Source organism: Mustela lutreola, chromosome 8 (genome assembly GCF_030435805.1).
Source record: "Mustela lutreola isolate mMusLut2 chromosome 8, mMusLut2.pri, whole genome shotgun sequence".
Classification (NCBI taxonomy): domain Eukaryota; kingdom Metazoa; phylum Chordata; class Mammalia; order Carnivora; family Mustelidae; genus Mustela; species Mustela lutreola.
Window position 1 is genome coordinate 144,069,714 of NC_081297.1, and position 26,283 is coordinate 144,095,996.

The 26,283-nt window shown below is 40.2% G+C and overlaps 1 protein-coding gene across 1 annotated transcript in view; it reads left to right on the top strand.

The window, feature by feature from the left end:
• Positions 1-26,283, top strand: part of EP300 (E1A binding protein p300) — an 82,775-nt gene that overhangs the window by 8,915 nt on the left and 47,577 nt on the right. Inside the window, exons 2-4 of the mRNA XM_059187082.1 lie at positions 11,321-11,958; positions 24,187-24,363; positions 25,557-25,818. Coding sequence (XP_059043065.1) covers positions 11,321-11,958; positions 24,187-24,363; positions 25,557-25,818 — 1,077 coding nt within the window. The remainder of the gene's footprint in view (positions 1-11,320; positions 11,959-24,186; positions 24,364-25,556; positions 25,819-26,283) is intronic.

The window sequence follows — 26,283 nt, forward strand, 5'->3', positions numbered from 1 at the left end:
GAAAACTTCAGAAAGTGTATTTGAACAGAGGTAGGAGAACTTGAAGATGACTTAAAGAAGTAGAGAATGTTGGAAGAGTATTTGTGTTTCAGGTGGAACAAATTAAGGCGGTTCTGATGTGACTGGAACGCAGACTACGGTGTTATGTTTTCATGTGAGACAGGTGGAAAACGATTTTGGTGTCCTATTATGAAAAGACAGAAATATAGTAAGGAGTTTGACATTTCTTACCATCAGGATAAAGCTTTTACGAGCAAGAGAATGACATGGTCAGGGAAAGGGGGAAGACTAATTCTGGTGACACAGTACAGGCTCAGTAGCAAGGAGAGCCTAATGGCAGGAAGACTTAGGGATATGTCATTTATCTTTTGAAGTGCACTTCCATTTGCCTTGGAAGTTTTTGGTAGAGTGTAGTTATTGATGTGGGTGGTTTATTTTTTTAAGGTCCAGTTTTGTTTACCAGTAGTCCTAAATGTGGAGAATACAGGAGAGAACTCAGAAACCATTCATTCTCTCCTTTTTCTTTACAGATACGCAATCTTTAGGAATTTTTTTGGTTTTGTTTTTTGGAGAGATTATATGATAGCTCTAGCACGTAGGCTCCCCTATGGGCATTTCATTCCCACAGGACAAACCCCAGTTAAACAGATGAATCTTAGACTCACTTCCAAGATGTTACCAGTATTCAAAATCAAGAAATGATCAGTGGTGGTTAAACTAACATGCAGTTTAGGTTTAATATGAACATGTCATTGAGTTGATTTTTAAAGTGGGATTTTTGATAAATAATAGTGACCTCACCTTTTAGTTAATTTCATGCCAAGAAGTGTCACCATATTAATAAATTGATGAAGAGCAAGGCATGTAGTCAGTATAAAACTTATAAAAGTGGGCGGGAGGTCACACATTTGATCACTTATAACACTTCATCTTTGTTTAAATTTTGAGACCTAACTTAAATATGTTGGGGTTAAGAGTCAACTCCAAGTCAGTCACTTGCCAGAGTATAGGTACACCTTTTGATGTCATGGTTGCAGGACAATGTTAAGAATGCATATTTTGAAATTTGCTTGCACTTCTGCCCTTTGACTCCTTTGGATTTCAAAATTCAACACTTGCTGACATGCATAGCTGTGTGATCCTCTATAACCTAATATTGATCATCGTCTTCAATCCAGATTTGTAAATAACTCACAGATTGTTTCCAGTTGTCTTGAAAAGTATTAGAAGCCATATCTGTTTATCCAGCATGGATATTTCATTTTAATTTTCTTAGTTTTTAAAAAGTAGCTTTGAAGTGTTTGTGCATCTTTCCTTTCTTGATAGATGGGTTGTTTGTGATTAGATTAGTTCTACATCTACAGAGTATCGAAATACAATTTTTTTTTAAAGATTTTATTTATTTACTTGACACAGAGAGAGATCACAGGTAGACAGAGAGGCAGGCAGAGAGAGAGAGAGGAAGGGAAGCAGGCTCCCTGATGAGCAGAGAGCCTGATGGCGGGCTCAATCCCAGGACCCTGGGATCACCACCTGAGCTGAAGGCAGACGCTTTAATCCACTGAGCCACCCAGGCGCCCCTCGAAATACAATTTTTAAATAAAGCGCTGAATGAAGGTTAGGAAAGCTGTTTCATTCTAATTAATCCATGAAGTCTGCAAATTTGCCTCATTTTAAAGGCTGCAGTGTTTTAAAATGTCCTGCCTTTTTTTTTTTTTCTTAAGATTTTATTTATTTATTTGACAGGTAGAGATCACAAGTAGGCAGAAATCCAGGGAGAGGGGGGAAGGAAGCAGGCTGTCTGCTGAGCAGAGAGCCCAATGTGGGGCTCCATCCCAGGTCTCTGGGATCATGACCTGAGCCGAAGGCAGAGGCTTTAGCCCACTGAGCCACCCAGGTACCCCAAATGTCCTTCTTAAACACCCAGACAGCTGAGTTAATGTAGAAAGTGTCCTAAACCAATCAAGAATGAGATATCTTTGTTATATTGCCAATGTCTAGCCAAACTGTTAACAGATTTATTGAAGTTATATAGATTTGACTTTCATTACCATCCTTACTTTTTAAAATTCCACATCCCTCGCTTGGAATAGGGGCTCTGAGCATCTGATCTCTACCCACCTCGTCGCTCACTCTGTTCTCCCTACTTTGAATTCTTAACAGTTGCTGAACTGGAGCTTTAGGTGGTACACATCCCATTTTCTTTCTCTCCATCCTTCACCTGTCCCACTCCTACTTATCCTCTGGCCTCACTGCCGGGTTAGAGGAAAGAAAGGTTTTGAGATCTGGAATGTTCTTTTTTTAAAGCATTTTAATGCCATAGAGAGAACTAAATGAAAGGAGAATCAGGGGGGCCTGGGTAGTTCAGTGGGTTAAGTGTCTGCCTTCCCCTCAGTTCATAATCCCAGGGTGCCTGCTTCTCCCTCTCCCACTCCCTTTGCTGCTGCCCCTGCTTGGGTTTTTTTCTCTTTTGCTCTGTCAGATAAACTCTTAAAAATAAGAGAGAGAGACACACACACTCAGTGGATAAATTCTGTCTTCTGTTAAGTGCATACTTGAGAATTGACTAGTTTTGGAATAGTATGGATATTAGTATGGGTATTTTGCTTATGTGCACAGTTTAAAAGCAGTACTGAGTTTTTTATTTGACTTCAGTTTACCTGAAGCAAAAAAATAAGCCTGTTACAAACAAATAATGTTTGGGCCTTGTAAATGGGAAAAAAATGTATAACTGGGAAGAGGTGCCATTCAGTAGAATTAGATTTTGGGCCAAAATTATTTCAAGTGTCACATCCTAATTAGAAACTTAAAAAAAAAAAAAAGCCTATTATTTATGCTCACAGCACAGTGTGCAGTGTGGGATTGTATTGTTAAGTATTCTAATTTTGAAGGTTATGCTTCATTTATGTATTTCATGGTAGGTAGTATTTATCTAGTTTCTCATATATTGTGGAAGCATCATTTTTGGAAAGGCTAAGTGATGTGAGTATTCATTTTACAAGAGATTACATGGCTAAATTGTATAGCAATATAGAAAACACCAAGGGTGACCTACAAAATCAGTATGTAATAATGAAAGGATGTTTTGACTCAACGCTGGTTTCCCACATAATTCAATCCAATTTTGTTTTTGTTTAGGTTGTCACATTTCTAATATCTGGTTCATTAGATACACCTCATGTATTCTAAACTTTGCAAATCACATTTAAATCTGTCCTGTTAGTCACATTTGTATCACTGTATTTGGATTGAATGTACACTCAGGTGAAGAAACATTTTACTCAAAGTTATTTTGTACTTGAGCATCATTAAAGGTATTTGGGAACTTTTCAACCAACTATTTGGTAGAAACTGTCCGTTAGTGATGTTGATTGGTTGATAATTTCTTAAAAGTAAGCAGGAAATATCTTATTGGACATAATGTGAGTTTATTCAGCAGTTGTCTGTGATACTGTTTTGTGATAATTTGCTGTAGGATAGTCTAAAAGGTAATAGAATAAATTTCTAACCATATTTAGATTTATAAATTTCTAGCCATAGAGAAGGGAGGCAATTAAGCAAATATTTAGGAGCTTGCTTTAATATCTAGAAAAGATACTTGCTGCCTTTTCCTTTCTTACCTCCTACCCCTCAGTCCACTGCAGTCTGGCATTTGCTGTTCACAACTCCAGTGAACCACTCTAACCTGGATTAGTAAATATTTCCTAGTATCTACATTTAGTCAATTCTCTCTGGAGCATGGGACATCACCAACATTTCTTTCTTGGAACCTGGTTTCCAGGACAGTATTCCTGGTGGATGGGCTGGGGAATATTGGGTTTTAACATCCTTTGATGGTTTAAGATTATTGTCCCTTAAACGCTTGTATATCTCATGGTCCCTCTAATGTCCAGTGGTGACTTTTTTCTTACATCATCGTGTATTCCTCTAGATTTCCCATCTGAATAGCAGAACCACTATATACTCTTAAGTCATGCAGCCCAGAAACTTAGGAGTCATCCTTGTCTTTTTTCTTAACCCACCACCTGTAGTCAGAAAGAGTTCTTTTGATTGACATTTTGGTGCCTGCCTGTGCTCATCTAATACATCTGTTCCAGGATCAACTGCTAGTTTTTGTCACTTCTCCAGCAGCAGTCCCCTAACCAGTCTCTGACTCCAGCACGTCCGTCCAGTTCATTCTTTATCTTGTTTGCTTGAGTGGGATCTAAGAAATACAGATTTGTTCATATGCTATTATTGCTTAACGTTCTTCAGTAGACCAATTTTCTCTTTATAATAAAAATTCCAAACTCTTAGCTTAGGGGATCTTCTAGGTTTCTCATGTTTGTTGAACATCTGAATTTTATTCAGCAAATGTGAACTAATTACTATGAAGGGCAAGTTGAGTTAGGAGTCTGAGAAGATGATTTATTTGAACCTTCATTGTTTCCCCTTTCTTTGAAGGAAGAGGAAGAATTTGAAAAGCTAAGTAACAAGCATGAAATTGAGGCTGGTCAGTACTAAAACTCACCATCCTGTAGGATTTCCTAAATGTGACATTAAATTTTTTAATTATTTTTTTCCCTTGCATCTTCATACATTTTGCTTTAGTTTGGGACTGCTTTTCTACTAGTTTTAGACCAAGGGTTTCATTTGTTGTCTAGGACAAAATTGTAGCTAAGGACTCACACTAGAAATTATCCTGGCCCATCCCTCTGGACAGAAGGTTCTGAAATTTCTCATCAGGCGTTCAGATTCTCTGTCACTTAGCCAGGGACATCAGAATCTTCTGTGTAGTTTACCTTTTTCAGTAAACACTGTTCCTGTCCCTAAAAACAGAACAACAATAATAAAACTCCATGAAGGAAGTAGAGAAAGTTTAACTGTATCTTGATGGAAGGGCGACATGAGCTCACAGTTTCTAAATGAGGTCAGCTTATAGATTTGGGTTTAGACTCCCTGTGCAGTGCCAAGGTATAGATAAAACAATGATAGCTGATGGCATTTAGGAATCATAAATGTCCAGAGCTTTGAGGCACAAAGTAGCTTAGGGGTAATAATGAGTGTTAAGGATATTAGATGAAATAATAGGGTCTGTTTGATCAAAGAATATATGACTTTTTTATGTAGTCTTCCAAATTAGTATAGCTGTTGAAATGTTTTAAGTAGGGGCGCCTGGGTGGCTCAGTGGGTTAAGCCTCTGCCTTCGGCTCAGGTCATGATCTCAGGGTCCTGGCATGGAGCCCTGCATTGGGCTCTCCAGTCAGTGGGGAGCCTGCTTCCCTTCCTCTTTCTCTGCCTTCCTCTCTGCCTATTTGTAATCTCTGTCTGTCAAATAAATAGATAAAATCTTTAAAAAAAATGTTTTAAGAAGAGGTAAGAGAACTCTTAGAAAGTTTAAATACCAATCAAATATAAATACAGTATGCAATTTTAGAATTGCTGTAAAACATTATTTAATTCTGTGAGCATATGGTAGATCGTGTGAGAAATGTAAATATTTATTAAATGCAACCCTTGGGATGCCTGGGTAGTTCAGTCAGTTAAACGTCCAGCTCTTGATTTCAGCTCAGGTCATGATCTTGGGGTTGTGGGGTTGAGCCCCCCATCCTGCTTCCCTGCTCAGCAGAGAGTCTGCTTGGGAATCTTTGTCTGTGCCCCTCCCCTGTGCACATATGCGAGCTGCCTCTCAAATCTTTTAAAAAAATAAATGCGGGGCGCCTGGGTGGCTCAGTGGGTTAAGCAGCTGCCTTCAGCTCAGGTCATGGTCTCAGGGTCTCTGCTCAGCAGGGAGCCTGCTTCTCTCTCTCTCTCTCTCTCTCTCTCTGCCAGCCTCTCAGCCTACCTGTGATCTCTCTCTCTCTCTCTCTCTCTCTCTGTGTCAAATAAATAAATAAATAATTTTAAAAATGCAGCCCTTATCCTTCAGATACTCATAATTTGGTAATGGAGTAAGATGCACACAAACATTTAGCCATAACAAAAGGTAGAAGGGAGTGCCTAGTTGACATTGAGAGCCATCTTGGGAAACAGGAATATTGGGATCAATCTTTGAGTTGGAACCTGAGTGGATCTCTTGTAGTAGTAACTACATTTTAGGTCTATTGAAAATACAGGATTTAAAAAAAAAAAAAAAAAGAAAATACAGGATTGCCATTAACAAAAAAACCAAAACTTTTATTTTCAGGGTCTATCCATGTAAACCCTCCTGTCTGGCTTCCTGATGGAGCTAAACTTTTTAATGTGATGGGAAATGTTTTGCATAAACATGAAAGAGCAATCAGATGGAGCATATTTGTGGCTATAATGCAGGTTAAATTAAAATCCTCAAGATTCTAGGGTCTCCAGGGGGACTTCCATATTCCTAAAGTTGACTTCTCAGTGAATTCTGTGTGTGTGGCTCTTATCTACTACAGATACTATTGAGAAGGGTTAGTGGGAATAATACAATTCTTGAAGTGCCAGGAACAATCCCTTGTTGAAAGTGCCTGATAAAAGTTTGTTCTCCTTGTTACAAGATTGTTTGTCTCCTAATAGGGTAATGATTCCATGGACTAATAATAGATAAAACATTTTTATGGTGCTTAGTATGTGTCAGGCACTATTCTACAAATTAACTTATGAAGTAGGTACTTTGTTATATAGAGGTGGAAACTAGGCTCTTCTGTGTGTTCTTCAGAATCCTCTTGTCAGGTTCCCTGAAAAACTGTTAGGATTTTGATTGGCATTGCATTGAATGTGTAATTTTTCTTGTATTATTCCTTTGGCTGGATTGTCCAGTACAACATTGAATTAGAAGTGTTTCTCATGGTTATCTTTGTCTTGTTCTGATGCTAGAGACTTTGATGTTGGTCCGTTAATGCATTATTTGCTGTCAGTTTCTGGGTTTTGGAAGGAACCCCTTTTTTTTTTTTTATCACTTTAAGGAAGTTCCCATCACTTTCTTGATTGCTGTAGTTTTTTGTTGGGTGTGACTGGGTATTAATTTTTTTTTTTACGATTTATTTATTTATTTATTTGACACACACAGAGAGAGATCACAAGTAGGCAGAGAGGCAGGCAGAGAGAGAGAGAAAGAGAGAAGCAGGCTCCCTGCTGAGCAGAGAGCCCGACAGGCGACTCGATCCCAGGACCCTGAGATCATGACCTGAGCTGAAGGCAGCAGCTTAACCCACTGAGCCACCCAGGTGCCCCTGAGTATTGAATTTTATACAGTGTTTTTCTTTCAGCTATTGAGATGAACCTTACATTTCCATTCTCCTTTGTTAATACAGTGGATGGCGTTTATAGATATTATAGGCTTCTAATGCAGATCCCTCCACCCTGGATTCCTGACATTATCCCAACTTGATCATTACAGTGCATTTTAAGACACTGATGAATTTGACTTGCAGGGTTTTGTTTTGTTTTGGGGTTTTTGTTTTCAGTTTTTGCTTCTTACGTTCATGATTTTCTTTTCTTGTACTGGCCATGTGATTTTTAGAGTATTCTGTTTTCTAGAAGTGTGTATGAGGTTGAACTTTTACTTGGAAAGTTCAGTGAGGGGGGGTGCCTGGGTGGCTCAGTTGGGCAACTGTCTTCCACTCAGGTCATGATCCTGGAGTCACGGGATCAAGTCCCACCTTGGGCTCCCAGCTCCACGGGGGGTCTGCTTCTCCCTCAGACCTTCTCTCCTCTCAGCCCCTCTCTCTCTCACACTGTCTTTCCCTCTCTCCAAAAAAAAAAAAATCTTCAAAAAAAAAAAAAAGTTCAGTGGGAAATGCCTGTAAAAAAACATTTAGATATGGTGTTTTCCTCATGGGAAGATAAACCAATGATTAAGACAGAGACTCACTCTTTCTCTCTCTTTTTCTCTTTCAAGATTAATTCCTTTGAGAGAGAGAGGGAGAGTGCAGAGGAACAAGGGGAGGGGCATCGGGACAGGGAGGATCCCTAATTGTGTTTCAGGATTATTCAGACTTTCTGTGTCTCCTTTTTGAAAACTTATTTAAATGGGAAATTTCAACTTAATAGAATAGTTAAAAGGAATTCCCATGTGCCTGTTACTTCAAGTTATTTTTGCACACACAAACATGCTCCGCTCCTTTCCTTTTTTGCTGGAGTGTTTCTAGCAAATCCCAGACCAGTCATTTCACCAGAAATCTTCTTATGTATCTCTTAGTTTAAAGGATTTGTTTTAACATAGTAACTATGCTATTACCACACCCACCAAAGTCAATAATTTAATATTACCCACCACTCAGTCATATTTAATTTTACTGATTCTTTTAAAAAAATCTATTTATTCATTTATTTATTTATTTATTTGAGAGAGAGAGAGGCGCCTGGGGAGGGGCAGAAGGGAGAGGGACGAACAAAGAACCTCAAGCGGACTTCCTGCTGAGCGCAGAGCCCAACTCGGGGCTCAGTCCGGTGACCCTGAGATCATGACCAGAGCCAAAACCAAGAGTCGATGTCAACTGACTGAGCCACCCAGGTGCCCCTTCCTGATTCTCTTCTTAAAAATGGGTTTTCTTATAGTTGGTTTGCAGGTTCCAAACAAGGTATATCTAGTTGTTGGTTCTCTCTAATAACAACTCCCATTCCCTTATATTTGTCTTTTTATGTCATTGATTTTTTTTTGCAGAAACTGGGATGTTTACCCTACAGAATTTCTGTTTGATTAAGGTTTCATTAATATTTTCTCAGGAACGTATCCATTTTTGTCTCTAATTTTTTTGTGTGAGGCTGATTAGCTGTATTGCTTTCTGTTTTTTTCTTTCTTCCTTAACCTTCCAGAAACTCCGCACCCGGAGCAGAGAGCCGGATGCGGGGCTCGATCCCAGGACCCTGGGATCATGACCTGAGCCGAAGGCAGAGGCTTTAACCCACTGAGCCACCCAGGCGCCCCATGTTTTTCTCTTCTTTTGATAGTTACTTTTATCTTTGATTATCTTGCTACTATTTTTTTCTAATATAACTTGGCTACTTAACTCAATTTTTATCTTTACTTTTTACTTAAGTTTTGAAATGTATTGTTACTTTCCTTTTGTGATTTCCTCTTGTCACTTACGTATATGTACACTTTTCAAATTTCTAAATGACGGGGTGCCTGGGTGGCTTAGTGGGTTAAAGCCTCTGCTCAGGTCATGATCTCAGGGTCCTGGGATCGAGTCCCACATTTGGCCTCTCTGCTCAGCAGGGAGCCTGCTTCCCTCTCTCTCTCTCTCTCTGCCTGCCTCTCTGCCTACTTCTGATCTCTGTTTGTCAAATGAATAAATACAAAATCTTAATAAATAAAATTTCTAAATGAGCAGAGTTTTTTTTTTTTACTTAAATGCTCAACGCAAACTATGCATATGATGGGATATATCCTTGTATACTGTAGGGGAAAAGTAGAATGCAAAATTGTTCATAAAATATGTATGATTTTAGTTTAGTGAATTATGTAAGTGGAAACAGTGAAGGAAATATATCCACATATTAAGCAGTTGTTTTTTCAGTAGTGATTCAGAAAAAAACTTTTTTTTCTTTTAAGATTTTACTTATTTATTTGTCAGAGAGAGCACAAAGCAGGAGGAGTGGCAGGCTGAGGGGGTTAGCAGTCTCCCCACTGAGTAAGGGAGCCTGTTGTGGGACTCTATCCCAGGATCCTGGGCCGAAGGGAAATTTTACTCGAGACTTTATTTGTATTCCAAAATGCCTAAGATACATTTTGTAGGAGCACAAAATGATTTTTCTTTTTTTTTTTTTTTTAAAGATTTTATTTATTTATTTGACAGAAATCACAAGTAGACAGAGAGGCAGGCAGAGAGAGAGAGGGAAGCAGGCTCCCCGCTGAGCAGAGAGCCCGATGCGGGACTCGATCCCAGGACCCTGAGATCATGTCCCGAGCCGAAGGCAGCGGCTCAACCCACTGAGCCACCCAGGCGCCCCACAAAATGATTTTTCAAAAGGAAAGACTACTATAAAAATCTGGACTCTGAATCATGCCCAGAGATCCTGGGATATAATACAGAGCAAATTGTGTGTGTGTGTATTAGAACTTCCCATTCTTTCTTTTTTTTTAATAGATTTTATTTTTTTATATGACAGAATGAGAGAGCACAAGCAGGGGGAGTGGCAGAGGAAGAGAGAGAAGCAAACTCCCCACTGAGCAGGGACCCCATGTGGGGCTCCATCCCCTAGAGCATGACCTGAACTGAATGAAGGTGGATGCTTAACCAACTGAGGCACCTAGGTTTCCCAATTCAGAGCAATTACAATATGACCAAATGCTTAAGTGTGTTGGACATTAGGGAGTTGGTGTGTGAGTGGTGAAACTTGTCCTTCCCAAATACAGAGTCTGGATGCAGGGGTAGGGTGAGGGGTGGTGGTAGGAAGAGATAGCATGGAGGAGGGGAGAGAGACAGACACACAGATAATTTCAGTGCCATGATAGAATGCTCTTAAGAACAGAAAGGGCACATAGAGGAAGAGTTGGGCTTCGGAAACAAGATTAAATTGGACCCAAGTAGATCATTACTAAGTGGTATTTTGTCTTCAAGGGATGGACTATCTTTTAATAGTATAATCAGTTGATTCAAGTGTATCTAATTATTAAATACCCAATAGTGCCAAGATTTGAGAAACTCTGAGTTAATCCATAACTTGCATTCTCTTTTTGGGGTGATTGGGGTGATTTGTATGTTGTTAAAGGAACTAGGTAGGCATAGTTTTATATCCTATTCCAGTGAGATTTTGGTTAAGGAAAGCTCTCTGTAGGCTGAGGTCAGGTGAAAGTGAATTCACTCAGATCAGGCACTTTGATGGCAGGCACTTTGATAGTCACTTAGTAAGGAATGGTAGATAGCCCCTGTCATGGAGTTCACGGTTAACGTTCTTGGAATGTCTGTCAGTTTTCTTCACTTGATCTTAGCCAAAAGGCTGAGAAACCATCAGTTGTCTTTATTATTATAATATTTTAAGTCTTGTATTTCATTCTGAACTTAGTTTGTGTATAGATAAGTTATTTTAACCTCTTTAAGGAATTCTGGAATATTGAATGGTTGTATATCTTTTTTTTTCATGAACAGCAGTACAAACTGGGCAACTCATGTAATGGGGTTGTGCTAACATTTAATCCTTTTTCCTTTGGTCCTACTTTAGGTACAGTTCATAGGTGTTTAAACTTGTTGGCATAGCCAAATATTTTCTAATTTTTAAATACATATGTAAAAATTTTTAGCATAATATGAAAGACTATAATACATGTGGTATCCCATGGATTGAAGTTTGGAAATATTTAATGCTTATCAAGAACTAAACAGAGAATTTTGTGATTTTGATGGTCAGACTAACTGTCTTTTCTCCTTGCTTTTAGATTTTGGCTCTCTATTTGACTTGGAGCATGACTTACCAGATGAATTAATCAACTCTACAGAATTGGGACTGACCAATGGTGGTGATATTAATCAGCTTCAGACAAGTCTTGGCATAGTACAAGATGCAGCCTCTAAACATAAACAGCTGTCAGAATTGCTACGGTCTGGTAGTTCCCCTAACCTCAATATGGGGGTTGGTGGCCCAGGCCAAGGCATAGCCAGCCAGCCCCAACAGAACAGTCCTGGATTAGGTTTGATAAATAGCATGGTTAAAAGCCCAATGGCACAGGCAGGCTTGACTTCTCCCAACATGGGGATGGGCACTAGTGGACCAAATCAGGGTCCTACGCCATCTGCAGCAGGTATGATGAACAGTCCGGTAAATCAGCCTGCCCTGGGAATGAACACAGGGATGAATGCTGGCATGAATCCTGGAATGTTGAGTGCAGGCAATGGACAGGGGATGATGCCTAATCAAGTCATGAACGGTTCAGTTGGAGCAGGCCGGGGGCGACCTAATATGCAGTACCCAAACCCAGGCATGGGAAATGCTGGCAGTTTAATGCCTGAGCCACTGCAGCAAGGATCTCCGCAGATGGGAGGACAGACGGCATTGAGAGGCCCTCAGCCCATTAAGGTAAGTGCAGTTTGGGTTTGTATGCACGGTCAGGATGTTTTTCATTGTTCCCATGATGGAGGGAGGGCTTGAGGTCAGTTTCTCATCTGTTCTTTTTTTTTTTTTTTTTAACGATTTTATTTATTCGATAGATCACAAGTAGGCAGAGAGGCAGGCGGAGAGAGAGGGGGAAGCAGGCTCCCTGCTGAGCAGAGAACCCGATGTGGGGCTCGATCCCAGGACCCTGAGATCATGACCTGAGCCGAAGGCAGCGGCTTAACCCACTGAGCCACCCAGGCGCCCCTCTCATCTGTTCTTTATCGTTCCTGCTTAATCTTCTTCCATGGTGTACCATTTCTCACATATATGCCAAGGATCTGTGTTGGCACAAATTTTATGAAGCTCTTACATTAATTTTAAGTAAAACCGTTTTTTCACAGTTCAGTGATAGTGTATACCTTCAGTTTGTTCCAGCTGATTGCTAGCTAATTCCTGTTTTCTCGGTATTAGAAGTAGTATTGGAATATTTTCACAAATCCTAGAGAATTTTTAATTCCTTTCTAAGCCCACTTTACCCTTCATAGCATACTTGTAAAAATATAGTTTTGAGCTAGCTGGCTCTATACCATCTTCAGAGAGAGATCACGTATTTCCACTACTTGGAATATCCCTGGTTTTCAAGAGGTGTTTATTCTAAAAGATTTATTAAATGTTATTTTTTCTCGTTAGTTAATGGACATTAAGATGCATTCATTTACTCAGAAACCTCAACTGACATTCCAAGTGTTTAGTTAACATAATTTTGGTCATTGTTGGAAAGGCTTTTCTTTTTCAAAAAGCCTACTCTTTTAGCTTTATTAACTAACACACACCAAACACATTTTTCAGAACTTTTAAAGTGTGTTCTTGATGTATAAAATTAAGATGTTATAACTCTGTATTTGATGTGTATTCCTTCATATTTTTCCTACATACCTATTTCTTTATTTTTTGAAGTGGTATCCCTATAATTGCCAGCACCTGTCATATAGTTAGTAAATATTTGTTGAATGAAAAAGATGACTTTGCTTGGAAGGTGATATTGAAGATGGTTAAGATTTTCACAAGCAGTTAAGAGCAAGCTCTCTGTGTAAACTCAATTACTGAGTAGGCATTGGGACTTTGTGTTCCTGAGAATCATGATGATGAGAGAGTTCAGGGGTGAAATTAAAGACAGTGGGAGGAGATGCGCCTGGGTGGCTCAGTCGGTTAAGCATCTGATTCTTGAACTCAGCAGCTGAGGTTTTGATCTTCAGGTCGTGAGTTCAGGTGCCGTGTTGGGCTCTACACTGGGCATGGAGCCTACTTAAAAAAAAAGGAGATGAGGGACGCCTGGGTGGCTCAGTTGGTGGACGACTGCCTTCGGCTCAGGTCATGATCCCGGAGTCCCGGGATTGAGTCCCGCATTGGGCTCCCAGCTCCACGGGGAGTCTGCTTCTCCCTCTGACCTTCTCTCTCATGCTCTCTCTCACTGTCTCTCTCTCAAATAAATACATAAAATCTTAAAAAAATAAAAAAAGAAAAAGAAAAAAGAAAAGAAATGTTTCCCCTTAAAAAAAAAAAAGGAGATGAATAGGGAGTGGGGAGACTGAGGTCATATTCATAAATGAAAGCCCTTAATTTTTAAATTTAATTAATTAATTTATTTGCTACACAGTAAAGAATATTGACCTCTTAGGGAAAGATTCTGTTATCTTTCCTACCTCCTCTGTAGATTTTCCCTTTTTGGTACTTTAATGTTGCTGTGTTGATATGGTTCAGTTTGAATATTTGGAGTGGAAACCAGAATCAGGAAGGTAAAATATTTAGGGGTGCCTGGATGGCTCAGTGGGTTAAGCCTCTTCCTTTGGCTCAGGTCATGATCCCAGGGTCCTGGGATCGAGCCCCACATCCGGCTCTCTGCTCAGCAGGGAGCCTGCTTCCACCTATCTCTCTGTCTGCCTCTGCTTGTGATCTGTCTGTCAAATAAATAAATAAAATCTTTAAAAAAAAAAAAAGGTAAAATATTTATTAGGTACCTCTTCTGGGTTCTAGAACATAGCTGTAAAGAGTCCCTGCCCTCCTGTTGTTTACGCTCCAGCGGGGAGTGGTGGGGTGACAGATGAAACCTTCCCTGACTGATCAGATACTTACTGAGCCTAGCTTTGGTGTTGAATGAAGATAGAGCTGTGAATAAACTTACTTCATAGACCTTACTTTCTAGTGTGTACGTAAGCTACAGGCTTGCATATTCCAGGTACAGGGTGGGAAGAGAAATTTGAAAGGAAAGGCTCAGGGGCACCTGGCTGACTTAGTTGAGCATGTGACGCTTGATCTCTGGTTGAGCCCCACATTGTGTGTAGAGATTACTTAAAATCTTAAAAAAAAAAAAAAGACTCCGTCATAGTGGGGTACTATGTATTTATAATCTGAAACACAAATTTCAGGGCGCTTGGGTGGCTCAGTCGTGAAGCGTCTGCCTTCTGCTGTGGTCATGACCTGGGTTGGAGCCCTACGCCGGGCTGCCCACTCAGCGGGAAGCCCGCCTCTCCCTTCCCCCTGCATGTGGTCCCTCTCTTGCTGTATCTTTCTCTGTCAAATAAATAAGATCTTTTTTTAAAAAACAAAACACAAATTTCTCGTATCAGCATTGTTTCAGGGACTGGATATATAGCAGTGTATAAAACAGACAAAAATAACCTTTGTAGTGCCTCTTTTCGTGGGATGGAGGAATTCAGATATAAAAATATTATTACTAAAATATTTTGTGGTTTTAAATGAGTCCTGTCTATATTTTTAAAGTTGATATTCGTAAAGTACATAAAGCGCTTCCTAACATATAAGAACTCTAAATGCTTATTTAGTAGATGAGTTTTGGGGAATAATGTAGGTTTGGGATGAGATACCCAATTAATATACAACCAAGTACTTTTATAAAACAAGTTTTCTCTTTATAGCAGGGGGAAAAAAACTATATTTTTTTACTGGAGATTAAAATAAAGTTGAGTCAAGGTGTTAAAATTATTGGATAGCAATTCCCTTTCTGTGGGCCCAGGTCCGAAAATTACCTCAAAGAGCTGATTATATTCATTACTTTTCTTCCAAAATTCCTAAGAGTTCTAATGATATTTAAGAATCCGGAATTGGGACGCCTGGGTGGCTCAGTTGGTTAAGCAGCTGCCTTCGGCTCAGGTCATGATCCCAGCGTCCTGGGATCGAGTCCCACATCAGGCTCCTTGCTCGGCAGGGAGCCTGCTTCTCCCTCTGCCTCTGCCTGCCACTCTGTCTGCCTGTGCTTGCTTTCTCCCCCCCTCTCTCTGATAAATAAATAAAATCTTAAAAAAAAAAAAAAAAAAAAGAATCCGGAATTAAGGAAATTTTCAGTGAGACTTGAAGATTTGAACCGTCTTGGCAAATGGCAGTGACTTTTGAGCACAGTTCTTTTTATGGAGGAATCTGTGGTTCAGAGTGTGCTCATAGGTTGTGACATTACTGCTTAAACAGCGTTCTTCCAAAGCCTAACAGTGGTTTATGGGGAAAAACTTGGGTCATATCCCCCTTTAAGCTAGTGTTTGATTTTAGAGTTAGCATAAGATGAAGACAGGGTTTTATGTCTTAAAGTTATTTCTGACTGATTAGTTCTGGAAGTGCCATGAACAGCAGAAGAGTGCCGATTTTGAGTCCTGGTACCTGGGTTAGTTTCTGGGCTGTTAGCACAGTCATTTCCTCTTCAGCTGCATATTGCCACGCTTCTTGGTGAAATTCTTTCACTCTCCAGTAACGTCACAAGACATAATCTACCTCTTTAAAAATGCTGGTGACAAAAGAAATAAACATTTTTGAAAATCCTTTCCCTAATAGCTGCCTTTTTATGTATGAAGAAAGAGATGAAATTAATCATCATAGTTAATGATGGTGGACGGTGGAGTTTTACTGCCCAGGTTAACAATGAACTTAGTTATTCACATGTAGCTATAGTAACTTGGGCAACTTGCTTGCTCTACCTCAGATTTCCCATCTGTAGGATGGAAGTAGTAAGAGTGGGTAACCTACCTGGTGGAATTATTGGGGAACTAAATAATTAATAGAAGTAAGCCCTTTGTGAGTGGTATATTTTAAGGACTTACCTGTAGAGTAGTAATAGTAGTGGGAGCATGTGCTTAGTATTATTGTAGTTCCATTTTTGTGAAGTTGTTCAAACATTTTTATGGGGAGAGGGAGAAATCGAATCTAGATCACCTAAGTTAAGCTGTAATCTTCTAGAGGCATAGCTCTTGGCTATAACAGGAGATGAAACAATATACCACATGAACAGCTGTTGGCTGGAGGATATGGGGATGCCCACTAGTAGAGACTTCAGTGGATTAATATTCTATAAATTTGGTGAAGATTAACTTTCTTTGGAACTAAGGACTTTTTTTTTTAATGATTTTATTTATTTATTTGAGAGAGAGAGCAAGCACGAGAGGAGAGAGATCAGCGGGAGAAGCAGACTCCTTGCTGAGCAGGGAGTCTGATGAGGGACTTGATCCCAGGACTCCAGGATCATGACCTGAGCCGAAGGCAGTCGCTTAACCAACTGAGCCACCCAAGCGCCCCGGAACTAAGGACTTTTTATTCAGGCAGTGTTCATTAATATTCTGGATACCCCCCTCTTAGAAAATACAAAAAAAAATTCTAGGGGTTCCTGGGTGGCTCAGTCAGTTAAGCATCTGCCTTTGGCTCAGGTCGTGATCTTGGGGTCCTGGGATCAAGTCCCACACTGGGGCTCCCTGCTCAGGGGGGAGTCTGCTTTTCCCTCTCCTTCTGTCCCTCCTCCTGCTTGTGTGCATGCTTTTTCTCCCTCTCTCTTAAATAAAATCTTAAAAAAAAGAAGAGTATCTGTTCTGTTAAAGAGCTTGTTATGATTTTTTTAACTTTTTTTTTTTTTAAGATTTTATTTTATTTGATACAGTGAGATCACAAGTAGGCAGAGAGGCAGAAGCAGGCTCCCTGCTAAGCAAAGAGCCCAATGTGGGGCTCGATCCCAGGACCCTGGGATCATGAGATCATGACCTGAGCTGGAGGCGGAGGCTTAACCCACTGAACCACCCAAGCAACCCATGTTATGGGGCTTGTTATGATTAAAAAGAGACAAGATCCAGAATTTTATTAAATAACAGCAGACAGTATAGTTGTATCTAAATTAGCATTAGCTCCAACAGTTAAGGAGCTGCTGAATTAATATGCTAAGGACATTAATTCTAACAGCAGCCCTATGGTTTTATGTTACACAGGTGAGGGACCAGTCAGGAAATGGGTATTACAGAGAATTTTTGTTTGTTGTTTGTTGTTGTTGTTTTTTTTTTTTTAAGATTTTATTTATTTATTTGACAGAGATCTCAAGTAGGCAGAGAGAGAGGAAGGGAAGCAGGCTCCCTGCTGAGCAGAGAGCCCAATGCGGGACTCGATCCCAGGACCCTGAGATCATGACCTGAGCCGAAAGCGGCTTAACACACTGAGCCAACCAGGCGCCCCAACTTTTGTCTTTTTGAATTAAAAGTGCCTGTTGTTGATCACTGTATAATGTCATTCTGTTGTTATGATCCATGTATTAATAAAACTTACACAGGTAAAAACATAGAGTTGCCTTTATGTTTCTTGCAGCAGCAGTCACCTCCTCACTTACTTGTAACCTTATATAGGGGTGATCATTGCTAGATCTGCTAGATCCTGTAAGAGCAGGAACCCTGCCTGTTTTCTATAATTCAGTTTTCATGATTGCTGGGCCATCCACAGACAAAGCCTTGGAACATCCTTTTGTTTTGTTTTTAAGATTTTATTTATTTATTTATTTGAGGGAGTGAGAGGAGGTGGTGAGGGGGAGGGAGGAATCCCAAGAGGACTCCACACTGAGCACAGAGCCGGATGTGGGGCTCAGTCCCATGAGTTGCAAGATCGTGAGCCAAAACCAAGAGTCACACTCTTTAATCAACCTGAGCCAACCAGGCACCCTATCTCTTTTTTTTTATACGATTTTTTTTTTAAAGATTTTATTTATTTATTTGACAGACAGTTCATAAGTAGGCAGAGAGGCAGGCAAGAGAGAGAGGGGGAAGCAGGCTCCCCACCAAGCAGAGAGCCCAATGCGGGCCTCGATCCCAGGACCCTGAGATCACAACCCAAGCTGAAGGCAGAGCTTTAACCCACTGAGCCACCCAGGTGCCCCTCTTTTTTCTTTTTAAAAAGATTTTTAAAATTTATTTTAGACAGTACAAGCCATGGGAAGGGGCAGAGGAGGAAGGAGAAGCGGACTCCCCCACTGATCAGGGAGGGCGAAGCTGGACTCCATCCCAGGACCCCAGGATCATGAGCTCAGCCAAAGGTTATGCTTAACTGACTGAGCCACCAGTCGCTGCCAGTCACCTCATCTTAGAGCATTTTTATGTATTACTTTTTACTTCTTATTTTGTAGTCCTGGATCTGGGGGATGGCAGATCCTAACCTTCCTTTCCTCTGTCTCTGGTTACCTCACATGCTGTGAAGAATTGTGTTATTTGGCATCTGTATAGATTGGTTTCCAAATTTTGTATGAATTGTGACTGATGAAATTGATATTTAAAAAAAAGTCTGGGGGTGCCTGGGTGGCTCAGTGGGCTAAAGCCTCTGCCTTCAGCTCAGGTCATGATCCCAGGGTCCTGGGATTCAGCCCCAGGTCGGGCTCTCTGATCAGTGGGGAGCCTGCTTCTCTGTGATCTGATCAGTGGGGAACTTCCTCTCTTTCTGCCTGGCTCTCTGCCTACTTGTGATCTCTGTCTGTCAAATAAATAAAATCTAATAAATAATAAAATAAAGTCTGAACTTGATTCAAATGAATATTGGCTTTAGGAATAATTCCCATTTTCCTTCTTTCCTTTTCCCTTTTTACAATTTTTTTGAGGTGGTAGGAACAGTAATGTCATTTTTGGAGTGCTTCTCTTAAAATTAACATTAGTTAGTGATCATCTTTGCCATAGGATGTTAAAGAGTATTTAGCCTATAAAATTTTGAAGTATAAGAGCAGTGATTGATCTGTTTTAGAACTTGAATCAGCCAGGAGTGAAGCAGGTAGGAAGGACCACTTGGGATGGTGGGTATTAAGTTTAAGGAGGAAGAATCCATTTTGAGAGAAAGACTAATCTTAAATTCTGTAATCTGACAGATTTGAAAGAAGAGGGTCTTATACCCAAATTTACCATCTAGATGGATGTGGTTTTAGGTTTGTAATAACAGTTTGAGGGATAGTCTCAATGGGTGATGAGGCCTGCTAAACTAAGGCATTGGTATAGGAGTAAGGGGAATGATTCTGAAAAGTAATGTTTAAGATTTGCTGTAGGTTCTAAGAGATCCCTAGTCCTTCTTGTTTATCATTGTACCCTCAGTTACTAAGTAGTATCTGGCATCTAACTTGGATTCAGATATATAACGTTGATATTTATTAAATCTGATAGGTAGTAGGAAATGTCTGATTATAGTTAATTTTGTTTTTATTATTTGATGAATCTTGGAGTCACACACAGGGTATTGTTTTGAGTTACTGTGGTATCTTCAAATCTTACTAAGGGATTTTTTTTTCCCACTGTGCTAAATATTCCCAAACAATTATTTTCTTTATATTTGAGGTACTACTTTTATTTTTTCTATGTATTTGCTAATGATAACCCCTGTCAGGTGTTTTCTGGATTCCTGTGCTCCATAAGTTTCTTCTTTTAATATATTGAAAACTTAGAAAAAACCTGTAGAGACAGATTTTTTTAAGGATTTATTTATTTGATAGAGAAGGGGGGGCAGAGCGAGAAGGAGGCTCCCCCACTGAGCAGGGCCCATTGCCCACACACCCTCCCCCGCCAGGGCTCGCTCCCAGGACTCTGGGATCATGATCTGAGCCGAAGGCAGACGCTTAAACAACTGAGCCACCCAGACGCCCCTGTAGAGTCAGATTTTAAAAAAGAAAGGAAGAAAGAAAGAAAATATTCTCCCTGAGGTGTTTTTTGTTTTTGTTGACTAGAACTGTTGTGGCTTCCTGGTCCTCTCTGCCTTTTCCATTTAGGTGGTTCTCTTTATCCTTGGGGTGCAGGTGGGTGGTGGGTAGTTGGACGTCAAGGATCACTTGAGATACAGAGAAGGGAAACGATCAAATAATGAACTACAGTGTAGTGGAAATTAAGTACAGTATATTCCCTTCCTGTTATATTTGGTGGGGAAGTCCTGGAGGCTGGTGATATTGGAAGGATAGGGATGTGGAGATGGGGAGATTGGTTGTATTTTGTCAAACACTGGCCCCAGAACCCTGAGGAAAACCAGAAAAGCCAGAAGTCTGAGAGTCTTCGTGGGTCAAAGTGATGAGAAGTGTTAGGAATGCATTACTGCCACTGATCAGCAGTCATTGCAGTCTGTATATGTGAGACCAGTAGTCCACCCTGGAGTTTCTAGGTAATGCATTGTAACTGGGAAAGCAAACGTCAGGAACTGGTTGAAACCCAGTTGGAGTCAGATAAGGCAGTGCCTGTGTGAACAATGTGAACCACCAGATTCTACTGTGGTATATTTGAGTAGAGATATTATGCTTATTAAGAGACATCAAGGTAGCTTACAAATCACTGTGTTTTATTTTCATAAATAAGGACTCCTAAAAACTTAATTTATTGTCTGCTGGCCTTTTATGGTCTGTCCTGCAGATTCTGTGTCAGAATAGCATTCATTTTATGTCTGTCATGAGTTTCCATGCTGATAGGAAACATAGTCAACTGAAATGTAACTCCCCCAGATGTAAGCTCATGTATTATTGGACCTATATATTCATATAAATAATAGTACTTTAAAAGCATGTGGAGGACCAGCACTGCAGCCACGCTTGAAACTACCAGCAGAAATTTGACTTGTGTTTAAGCCTGTTTCTGTAGGCCAGATTCATTTAGGAAATTCCAGTTATTGGAGACTGAAGCAGTAAGTTTTTTACTCTGGATGCTCCCCATTCAGATTGCCTCATTCTTTTTTTTTTTTTTTAAGATTTTATTTATTTATTTGAGAGAGAGACAGTGAGAGAGAGCATGAGCGAGGAGAAGGTCAGAGAGCGAAGCAGACTCCCCATGAAGCTGGGAGCCTGATGTGGGACTCGATCCCGGGACTCCGGGATCATGACCTGAGCCGAAGGCAGTCATCCAACCAACTGAGCCACCCAGGCGTCCCAAGACTGCCCCATTCTTGTATGATCTCTCCAAACCTTGCCACTTCCCTCAGGCTTATTCCCCGAGTTACTGAACTCCTAGTCTTCTGATCTCATCTGGAAACTGTCACAGTTCTTTAGTTTTTCATTACAGGCAAACCTTTGAAGATGTCATATTTCTATAAATCCTCTGTATAGATACTGCATATAATTTATTATTATTATTATTATTATTATTATTATTATTTTAAAGATTTTATTTGACAGACGGAAATCACAAGTAGGCAGAGAGGCAGGCAGAGAGAGAGAGGAAGGGAAGCAGGCTCCCTGCTGAGCAGAGAGCCCAACACGGGGCTCCATCCCAGGATCCTGGGATCATGACCTGAGCTGAAGGCTGCGGCTTTAACCCACTGAGCCACCCAGGCGCCCCAGTACTGCGTATAATTTAAAGAACAGTTTTATTCACTGAAGTTTATGAGTTTATTTTGTGACTCTTATATTTCTGTTTTCCTGAGTCAACAAGTTCTTTTGTTGAGCAGGATAAGGGCAGTGGGGCTACAAAGATAAATGAACTAAGGTTCTTTCTCTTAATGTGCATGGTCCGGGGGGAATAGAAGAGGCATACATTTTATTTTTTCACCTCTGTTGTAGTATAAATGCACAAACATTTTTTTTTTTTTATATTTTATTTGTTTATTTGACAGCTAGAGAGAGAGCACAAGTAAGCAGAGTGGCAGGGAGAGAGGGGGAGAGAGAGAAGCAGGCTCTCTGCTGAGAGCCTGATGCAGGGCTGGATCCCAGGACCCTGGAATCATGACCTGAGCTGAAGGCAGCCGCTTAACCAACTGAGCCACCCGGGCGCCCCTGCACAAACATTTTTTAGGGCAGAAAAAGCGCTTCAGTGGTCTGGAACAATAGATGCTTCACAGACATGGTAACTTCTGAAATGTATCTTAGAGTTCCAGAAGAATCTGTAGCTGCTCCTTAGTTGATGGTTGTACCACTAAGTAAGCAACAAAAAATGAAAATTGGACTGCTTCTTGGTGGACTTAGTATCTTCTTTCTTTACAGGTTATCGTTCAGAAATCAGACAGGAAGGGAGGGTGTGCCACTGCTTAGTTATAGGGAAAAGGGAAGTCTTTAAGGCAGATGATAGAGATTTAAGAAGAAAGTTGCTCTTCAGATTTGCAAGTTAATGGGTACAGGCTACAGAAGGATACCATGGATAGATAGTCAGGCTTCGTGAACATCATGAAGGCTCTGGGTAGGGTAAAAAATAGAATAGACAGAAGGCAAGAAAACCTGTTGGACACAGCCTGCACAAGCTGTGATGAGGGGCTTGAATTAAGACACTGACAGCGGACAGGGAACAGTTTAGGGTTCGTGTATGTGTTTGGAGATAGAATTTGAAGGCCCCTCTGGTAGACCTGGATCTGTCTGAGTAGACTAGAAATCTAGTATGACTCCTTTTAATTGGGTAGTAGTACTAGTCTCCTTAGTTTCTATGCTGAGAGCTTTGCAGTATGTTTTTAATAGGTGGTGGTTGACTTCTGGTGGATTCTTCTATGGAAGAACAGGATTGTAAGTTGCATCATTGCTATCAGTAAAACATTTGGCTTCTGAATAATTAATACTCTGTTCATTAAGTTTATAACTATCCAGTATGATCGCTCCAGATTGCCTGTCCTAAGTACAGACAAAAATTTACTTTTTTAAGTATATAGGGGTTACAGAGAAACTCAGATTTACTTTAGGAGCCAAGCAGGTAATTTAATAAAGCAGGTAGGTTTGAGACTGCAGGGAATGATGTGGACTCTGAAGTTTGCATGTTCTGTCTAAGGGATTCAGATATCAAAAGTTGTTTTATTTTATTTTTTTATTTTTTTTAAAAGATTTTATTTTTATTTATTTGACAGATCACAAGTAGTCAGAGAGGCAGGCAGAGAGAGAGGAGGAAGCAGGATCCCCGCTGAGCAGAGAGCCCTATGCGGGACTCGATCCCAGGACGCTGAGATCATGACCTGAGCCGAAGGCAGAGGCTTTAACCCACTGAGCCACCCAGGAGCCCCAGATATCAAAAGTTTTAAAATCGCTGTGCCACTGTATCCCTAAATGAAAAAAGGACATATCCCCTAAATTATGTTTTCTACCTTTTATATGAACAAAATGCTAGAGTAAGCATTCAGATGCTCTTGACATGTCATACTCTCTAACATAGAGATTAGGTCATTTATTGAGTTGAATTTAATTTATTAAGCCATATTTTGTACATTAAACAAAAATGCATCTACTTCATTCAAGTGAAGGTGAATGACAAACCCTTGATTTTTAGATACAGCTTAATGAAGATGCTTATAAGTTTTCTAAAACACATTTATCAAATATTTACAGAAAATAGCTCTGTAGACTTATTCTACCTGAGCTGAAGCCCCTAAATATTTTTTTTAAGGTTTTATTTATTTATTTTGACAGAGAAATCACAAGTAGGCAGAGAGGCAGACAGAAGGGGGAAAGCAGGCTCCCCACTGAGCGGAGAGCCTGATGCAGGGCTCCATCCCAGGACCGTGAGATCATGACCTGGGCTGAAGACAGAGGCTTAACCCACTAAGCCACCCAGGCTCCCCTGAAGCCCCTAAATCTTAATCTTTTTAAATAATTTCTTTATAAAAAGTTTTTATTTATGTATTTGCGATAGAAAGCAAGTGAGAGGACTAGAGAGAAGAGCGCACAAGTGGGGGGAGGGGCAGAAGAAGAAGCAGACTCCCCAACAAGCAGGGAGCCCAACTTGGAGCACAATCCCAGGACCCCAGGATCATGATCTGAGCCGAAGGCAGATGCTTAACCAACTGAGCCATCTAGATTCCCCTATAAATCTTGATCTTAAAAATATGAGTATTTCCATGAACATACTTCTCTAGTCTGTTTATAACAGCAGAGGACTACTTTTAAAATTGTCTCTATAAATTAGGAAGTGGAAAAGGAATGGTCATGTTCTGTTAATGCAGGGAATAAGATTTAATTTCTTGTCTGTTTTTATTTATTCTTAGATGGGAATGATGAACAACCCTAATCCTTACGGTTCACCATACACTCAGAATTCTGGACAGCAGATTGGAGCCAGTGGCCTTGGTCTCCAGATTCAGACGAAGTCTGTACTACCAAATAACTTATCTCCATTTGCCATGGACAAAAAGGCAGTTCCTGGTGGAGGAATGCCCAACATGGTGGGTAGTAATCTATCAAAGATTTGTCTTTAAAGTAGCATTTTGACAGAAGTACTGTGTTAAACTTTCATGCTGTCTGTATACACACTAGGAGTTAATGGATGGACACTGTGATCTAGCTTGTTCCTTCCTTCCATTTCCCGTGGGTTTTTGTTTCTTACAGTATTGTTCAGTCAGAGTGCTTGGCCAAATGGGAGCAAGTGGGGCTGCTACAATGAAAATTTTGTGGCCTGTTCTATTGATTATCTTCTGCTTGTGAGCATTTCTGTGGAATTGCAAAGTAGAACCTTTCTCCTCTTGGGAAGGACTCTGGCGAAGCATTCGGACTCTCAATGACTGTATCTACTGATTTGTATCTGAGTACCATACGAAAGTAACCTCCCTCACCCTCAAAGTTACACATTGTTTTAAACCGTGATTTTTGTTTCGGGAAATCTCCAAAGCTGCTAACATTGCTATTTTTATTTCTTTTTTTGGTGCCAGGAGGGATTTTACTAAAGCATGGGCATGGGACCCATGGGCAGAAAGAGCTGCTGCTTGCTATTTTGCCAAAGTAAAACGATTTCTAGGTGTAAATTTGTTAAGTAGTCCATGTTCACCTTTGGAAAAAAATTGTCCTGTAGAAATGCTACTTCTCTTTCAGATTTTTAATTTTTTTATTTGTGTTATATAGTCACTGAATTGCGTGTATTTCAAATACTTAAATTACTAGAGATAATAAAAATGAATAAAACAAGGCATCTCTGTCCCCAGAAATGTTTACTTTTTTCACTGGGGAAGAAAAGGGGCTTTCTTCGATAATTACAAAAACTAATTTTTCACCCACCTAAAAGGATCTTGCTAGGTCTCCCGAGGAGTTCTTCATTGTTACTGTGTTTCAGAACCTGAGTTGGACATTCTCTTCACTATAGACTCCTTGCCTTTTCCTCTTCCACCTCAGCTTATCCTGCTGTTCTCTTTACTTTTGCTTTATATCCTATATATACTATGACTGTATTACTTGGTAATGTAGCTTTGTTTTCTTACTGAGCTTCTTGATGGTAGGAACCATTGTTTTATTTTACCTTGGAATCTCCTGTGGCACATGGTAGACTGTCCTTAAAGGTTTTAATTGAAAATGTCTAGGTCTGTATTTATTAAAGAGCACACTGTGACACCTATGTTAAATGTATCTTTGTTGTTTTATCCCTTAGGGTCAACAGCAGGCCCCACAGGTCCAGCAACCAGGCCTTGTGACTCCAGTAGCCCAAGGGATGGGTTCTGGAGCTCACACAGCTGACCCAGAGAAGCGCAAGCTCATCCAGCAGCAGCTGGTTCTCCTTTTGCACGCTCACAAGTGCCAGCGCAGGGAGCAGGCTAATGGGGAGGTGAGGCAGTGCAACCTTCCCCACTGTCGCACAATGAAGAACGTCCTAAACCACATGACACACTGCCAGTCAGGCAAGTCCTGCCAAGGTGAGTGGGCTCAAAGGGTTTCTGTGCTCAGCAACTGACCTTCAGAGTCCAAGAGAAGAGAGAAAATGTGATCTCTATTTTGAAACTCCTTTACAGTTAATGTCTTACTCCATATTAGGATATAATAAAATTCAGTATTATTTTGTCAGTATCTAGGGTTGTGGTAGAAATTTTGAAGGATATCCCTTTTGTGGTGATCCTTACTGACTTTGATTTGCCCTAGCATAATATACTTTAAATATTATTGAGGATTTGCAGTCAGGCAAATACTAAAACAATGTTACCCAACTTAGTATATTTTATATATTTGTGGAGTCATTAGAAATCTGTTTTTATAGAGTAAAGTAGATTGCACATCTTGGTAAAAAATATGGGCTCTGGAGCCGGGTTGCTTAAGTTTGAATCCCACTTTGAGTATTCTGACTTTATGCGAATTGGTTAACCAGGTTTTGCCTGTTTTCTCAA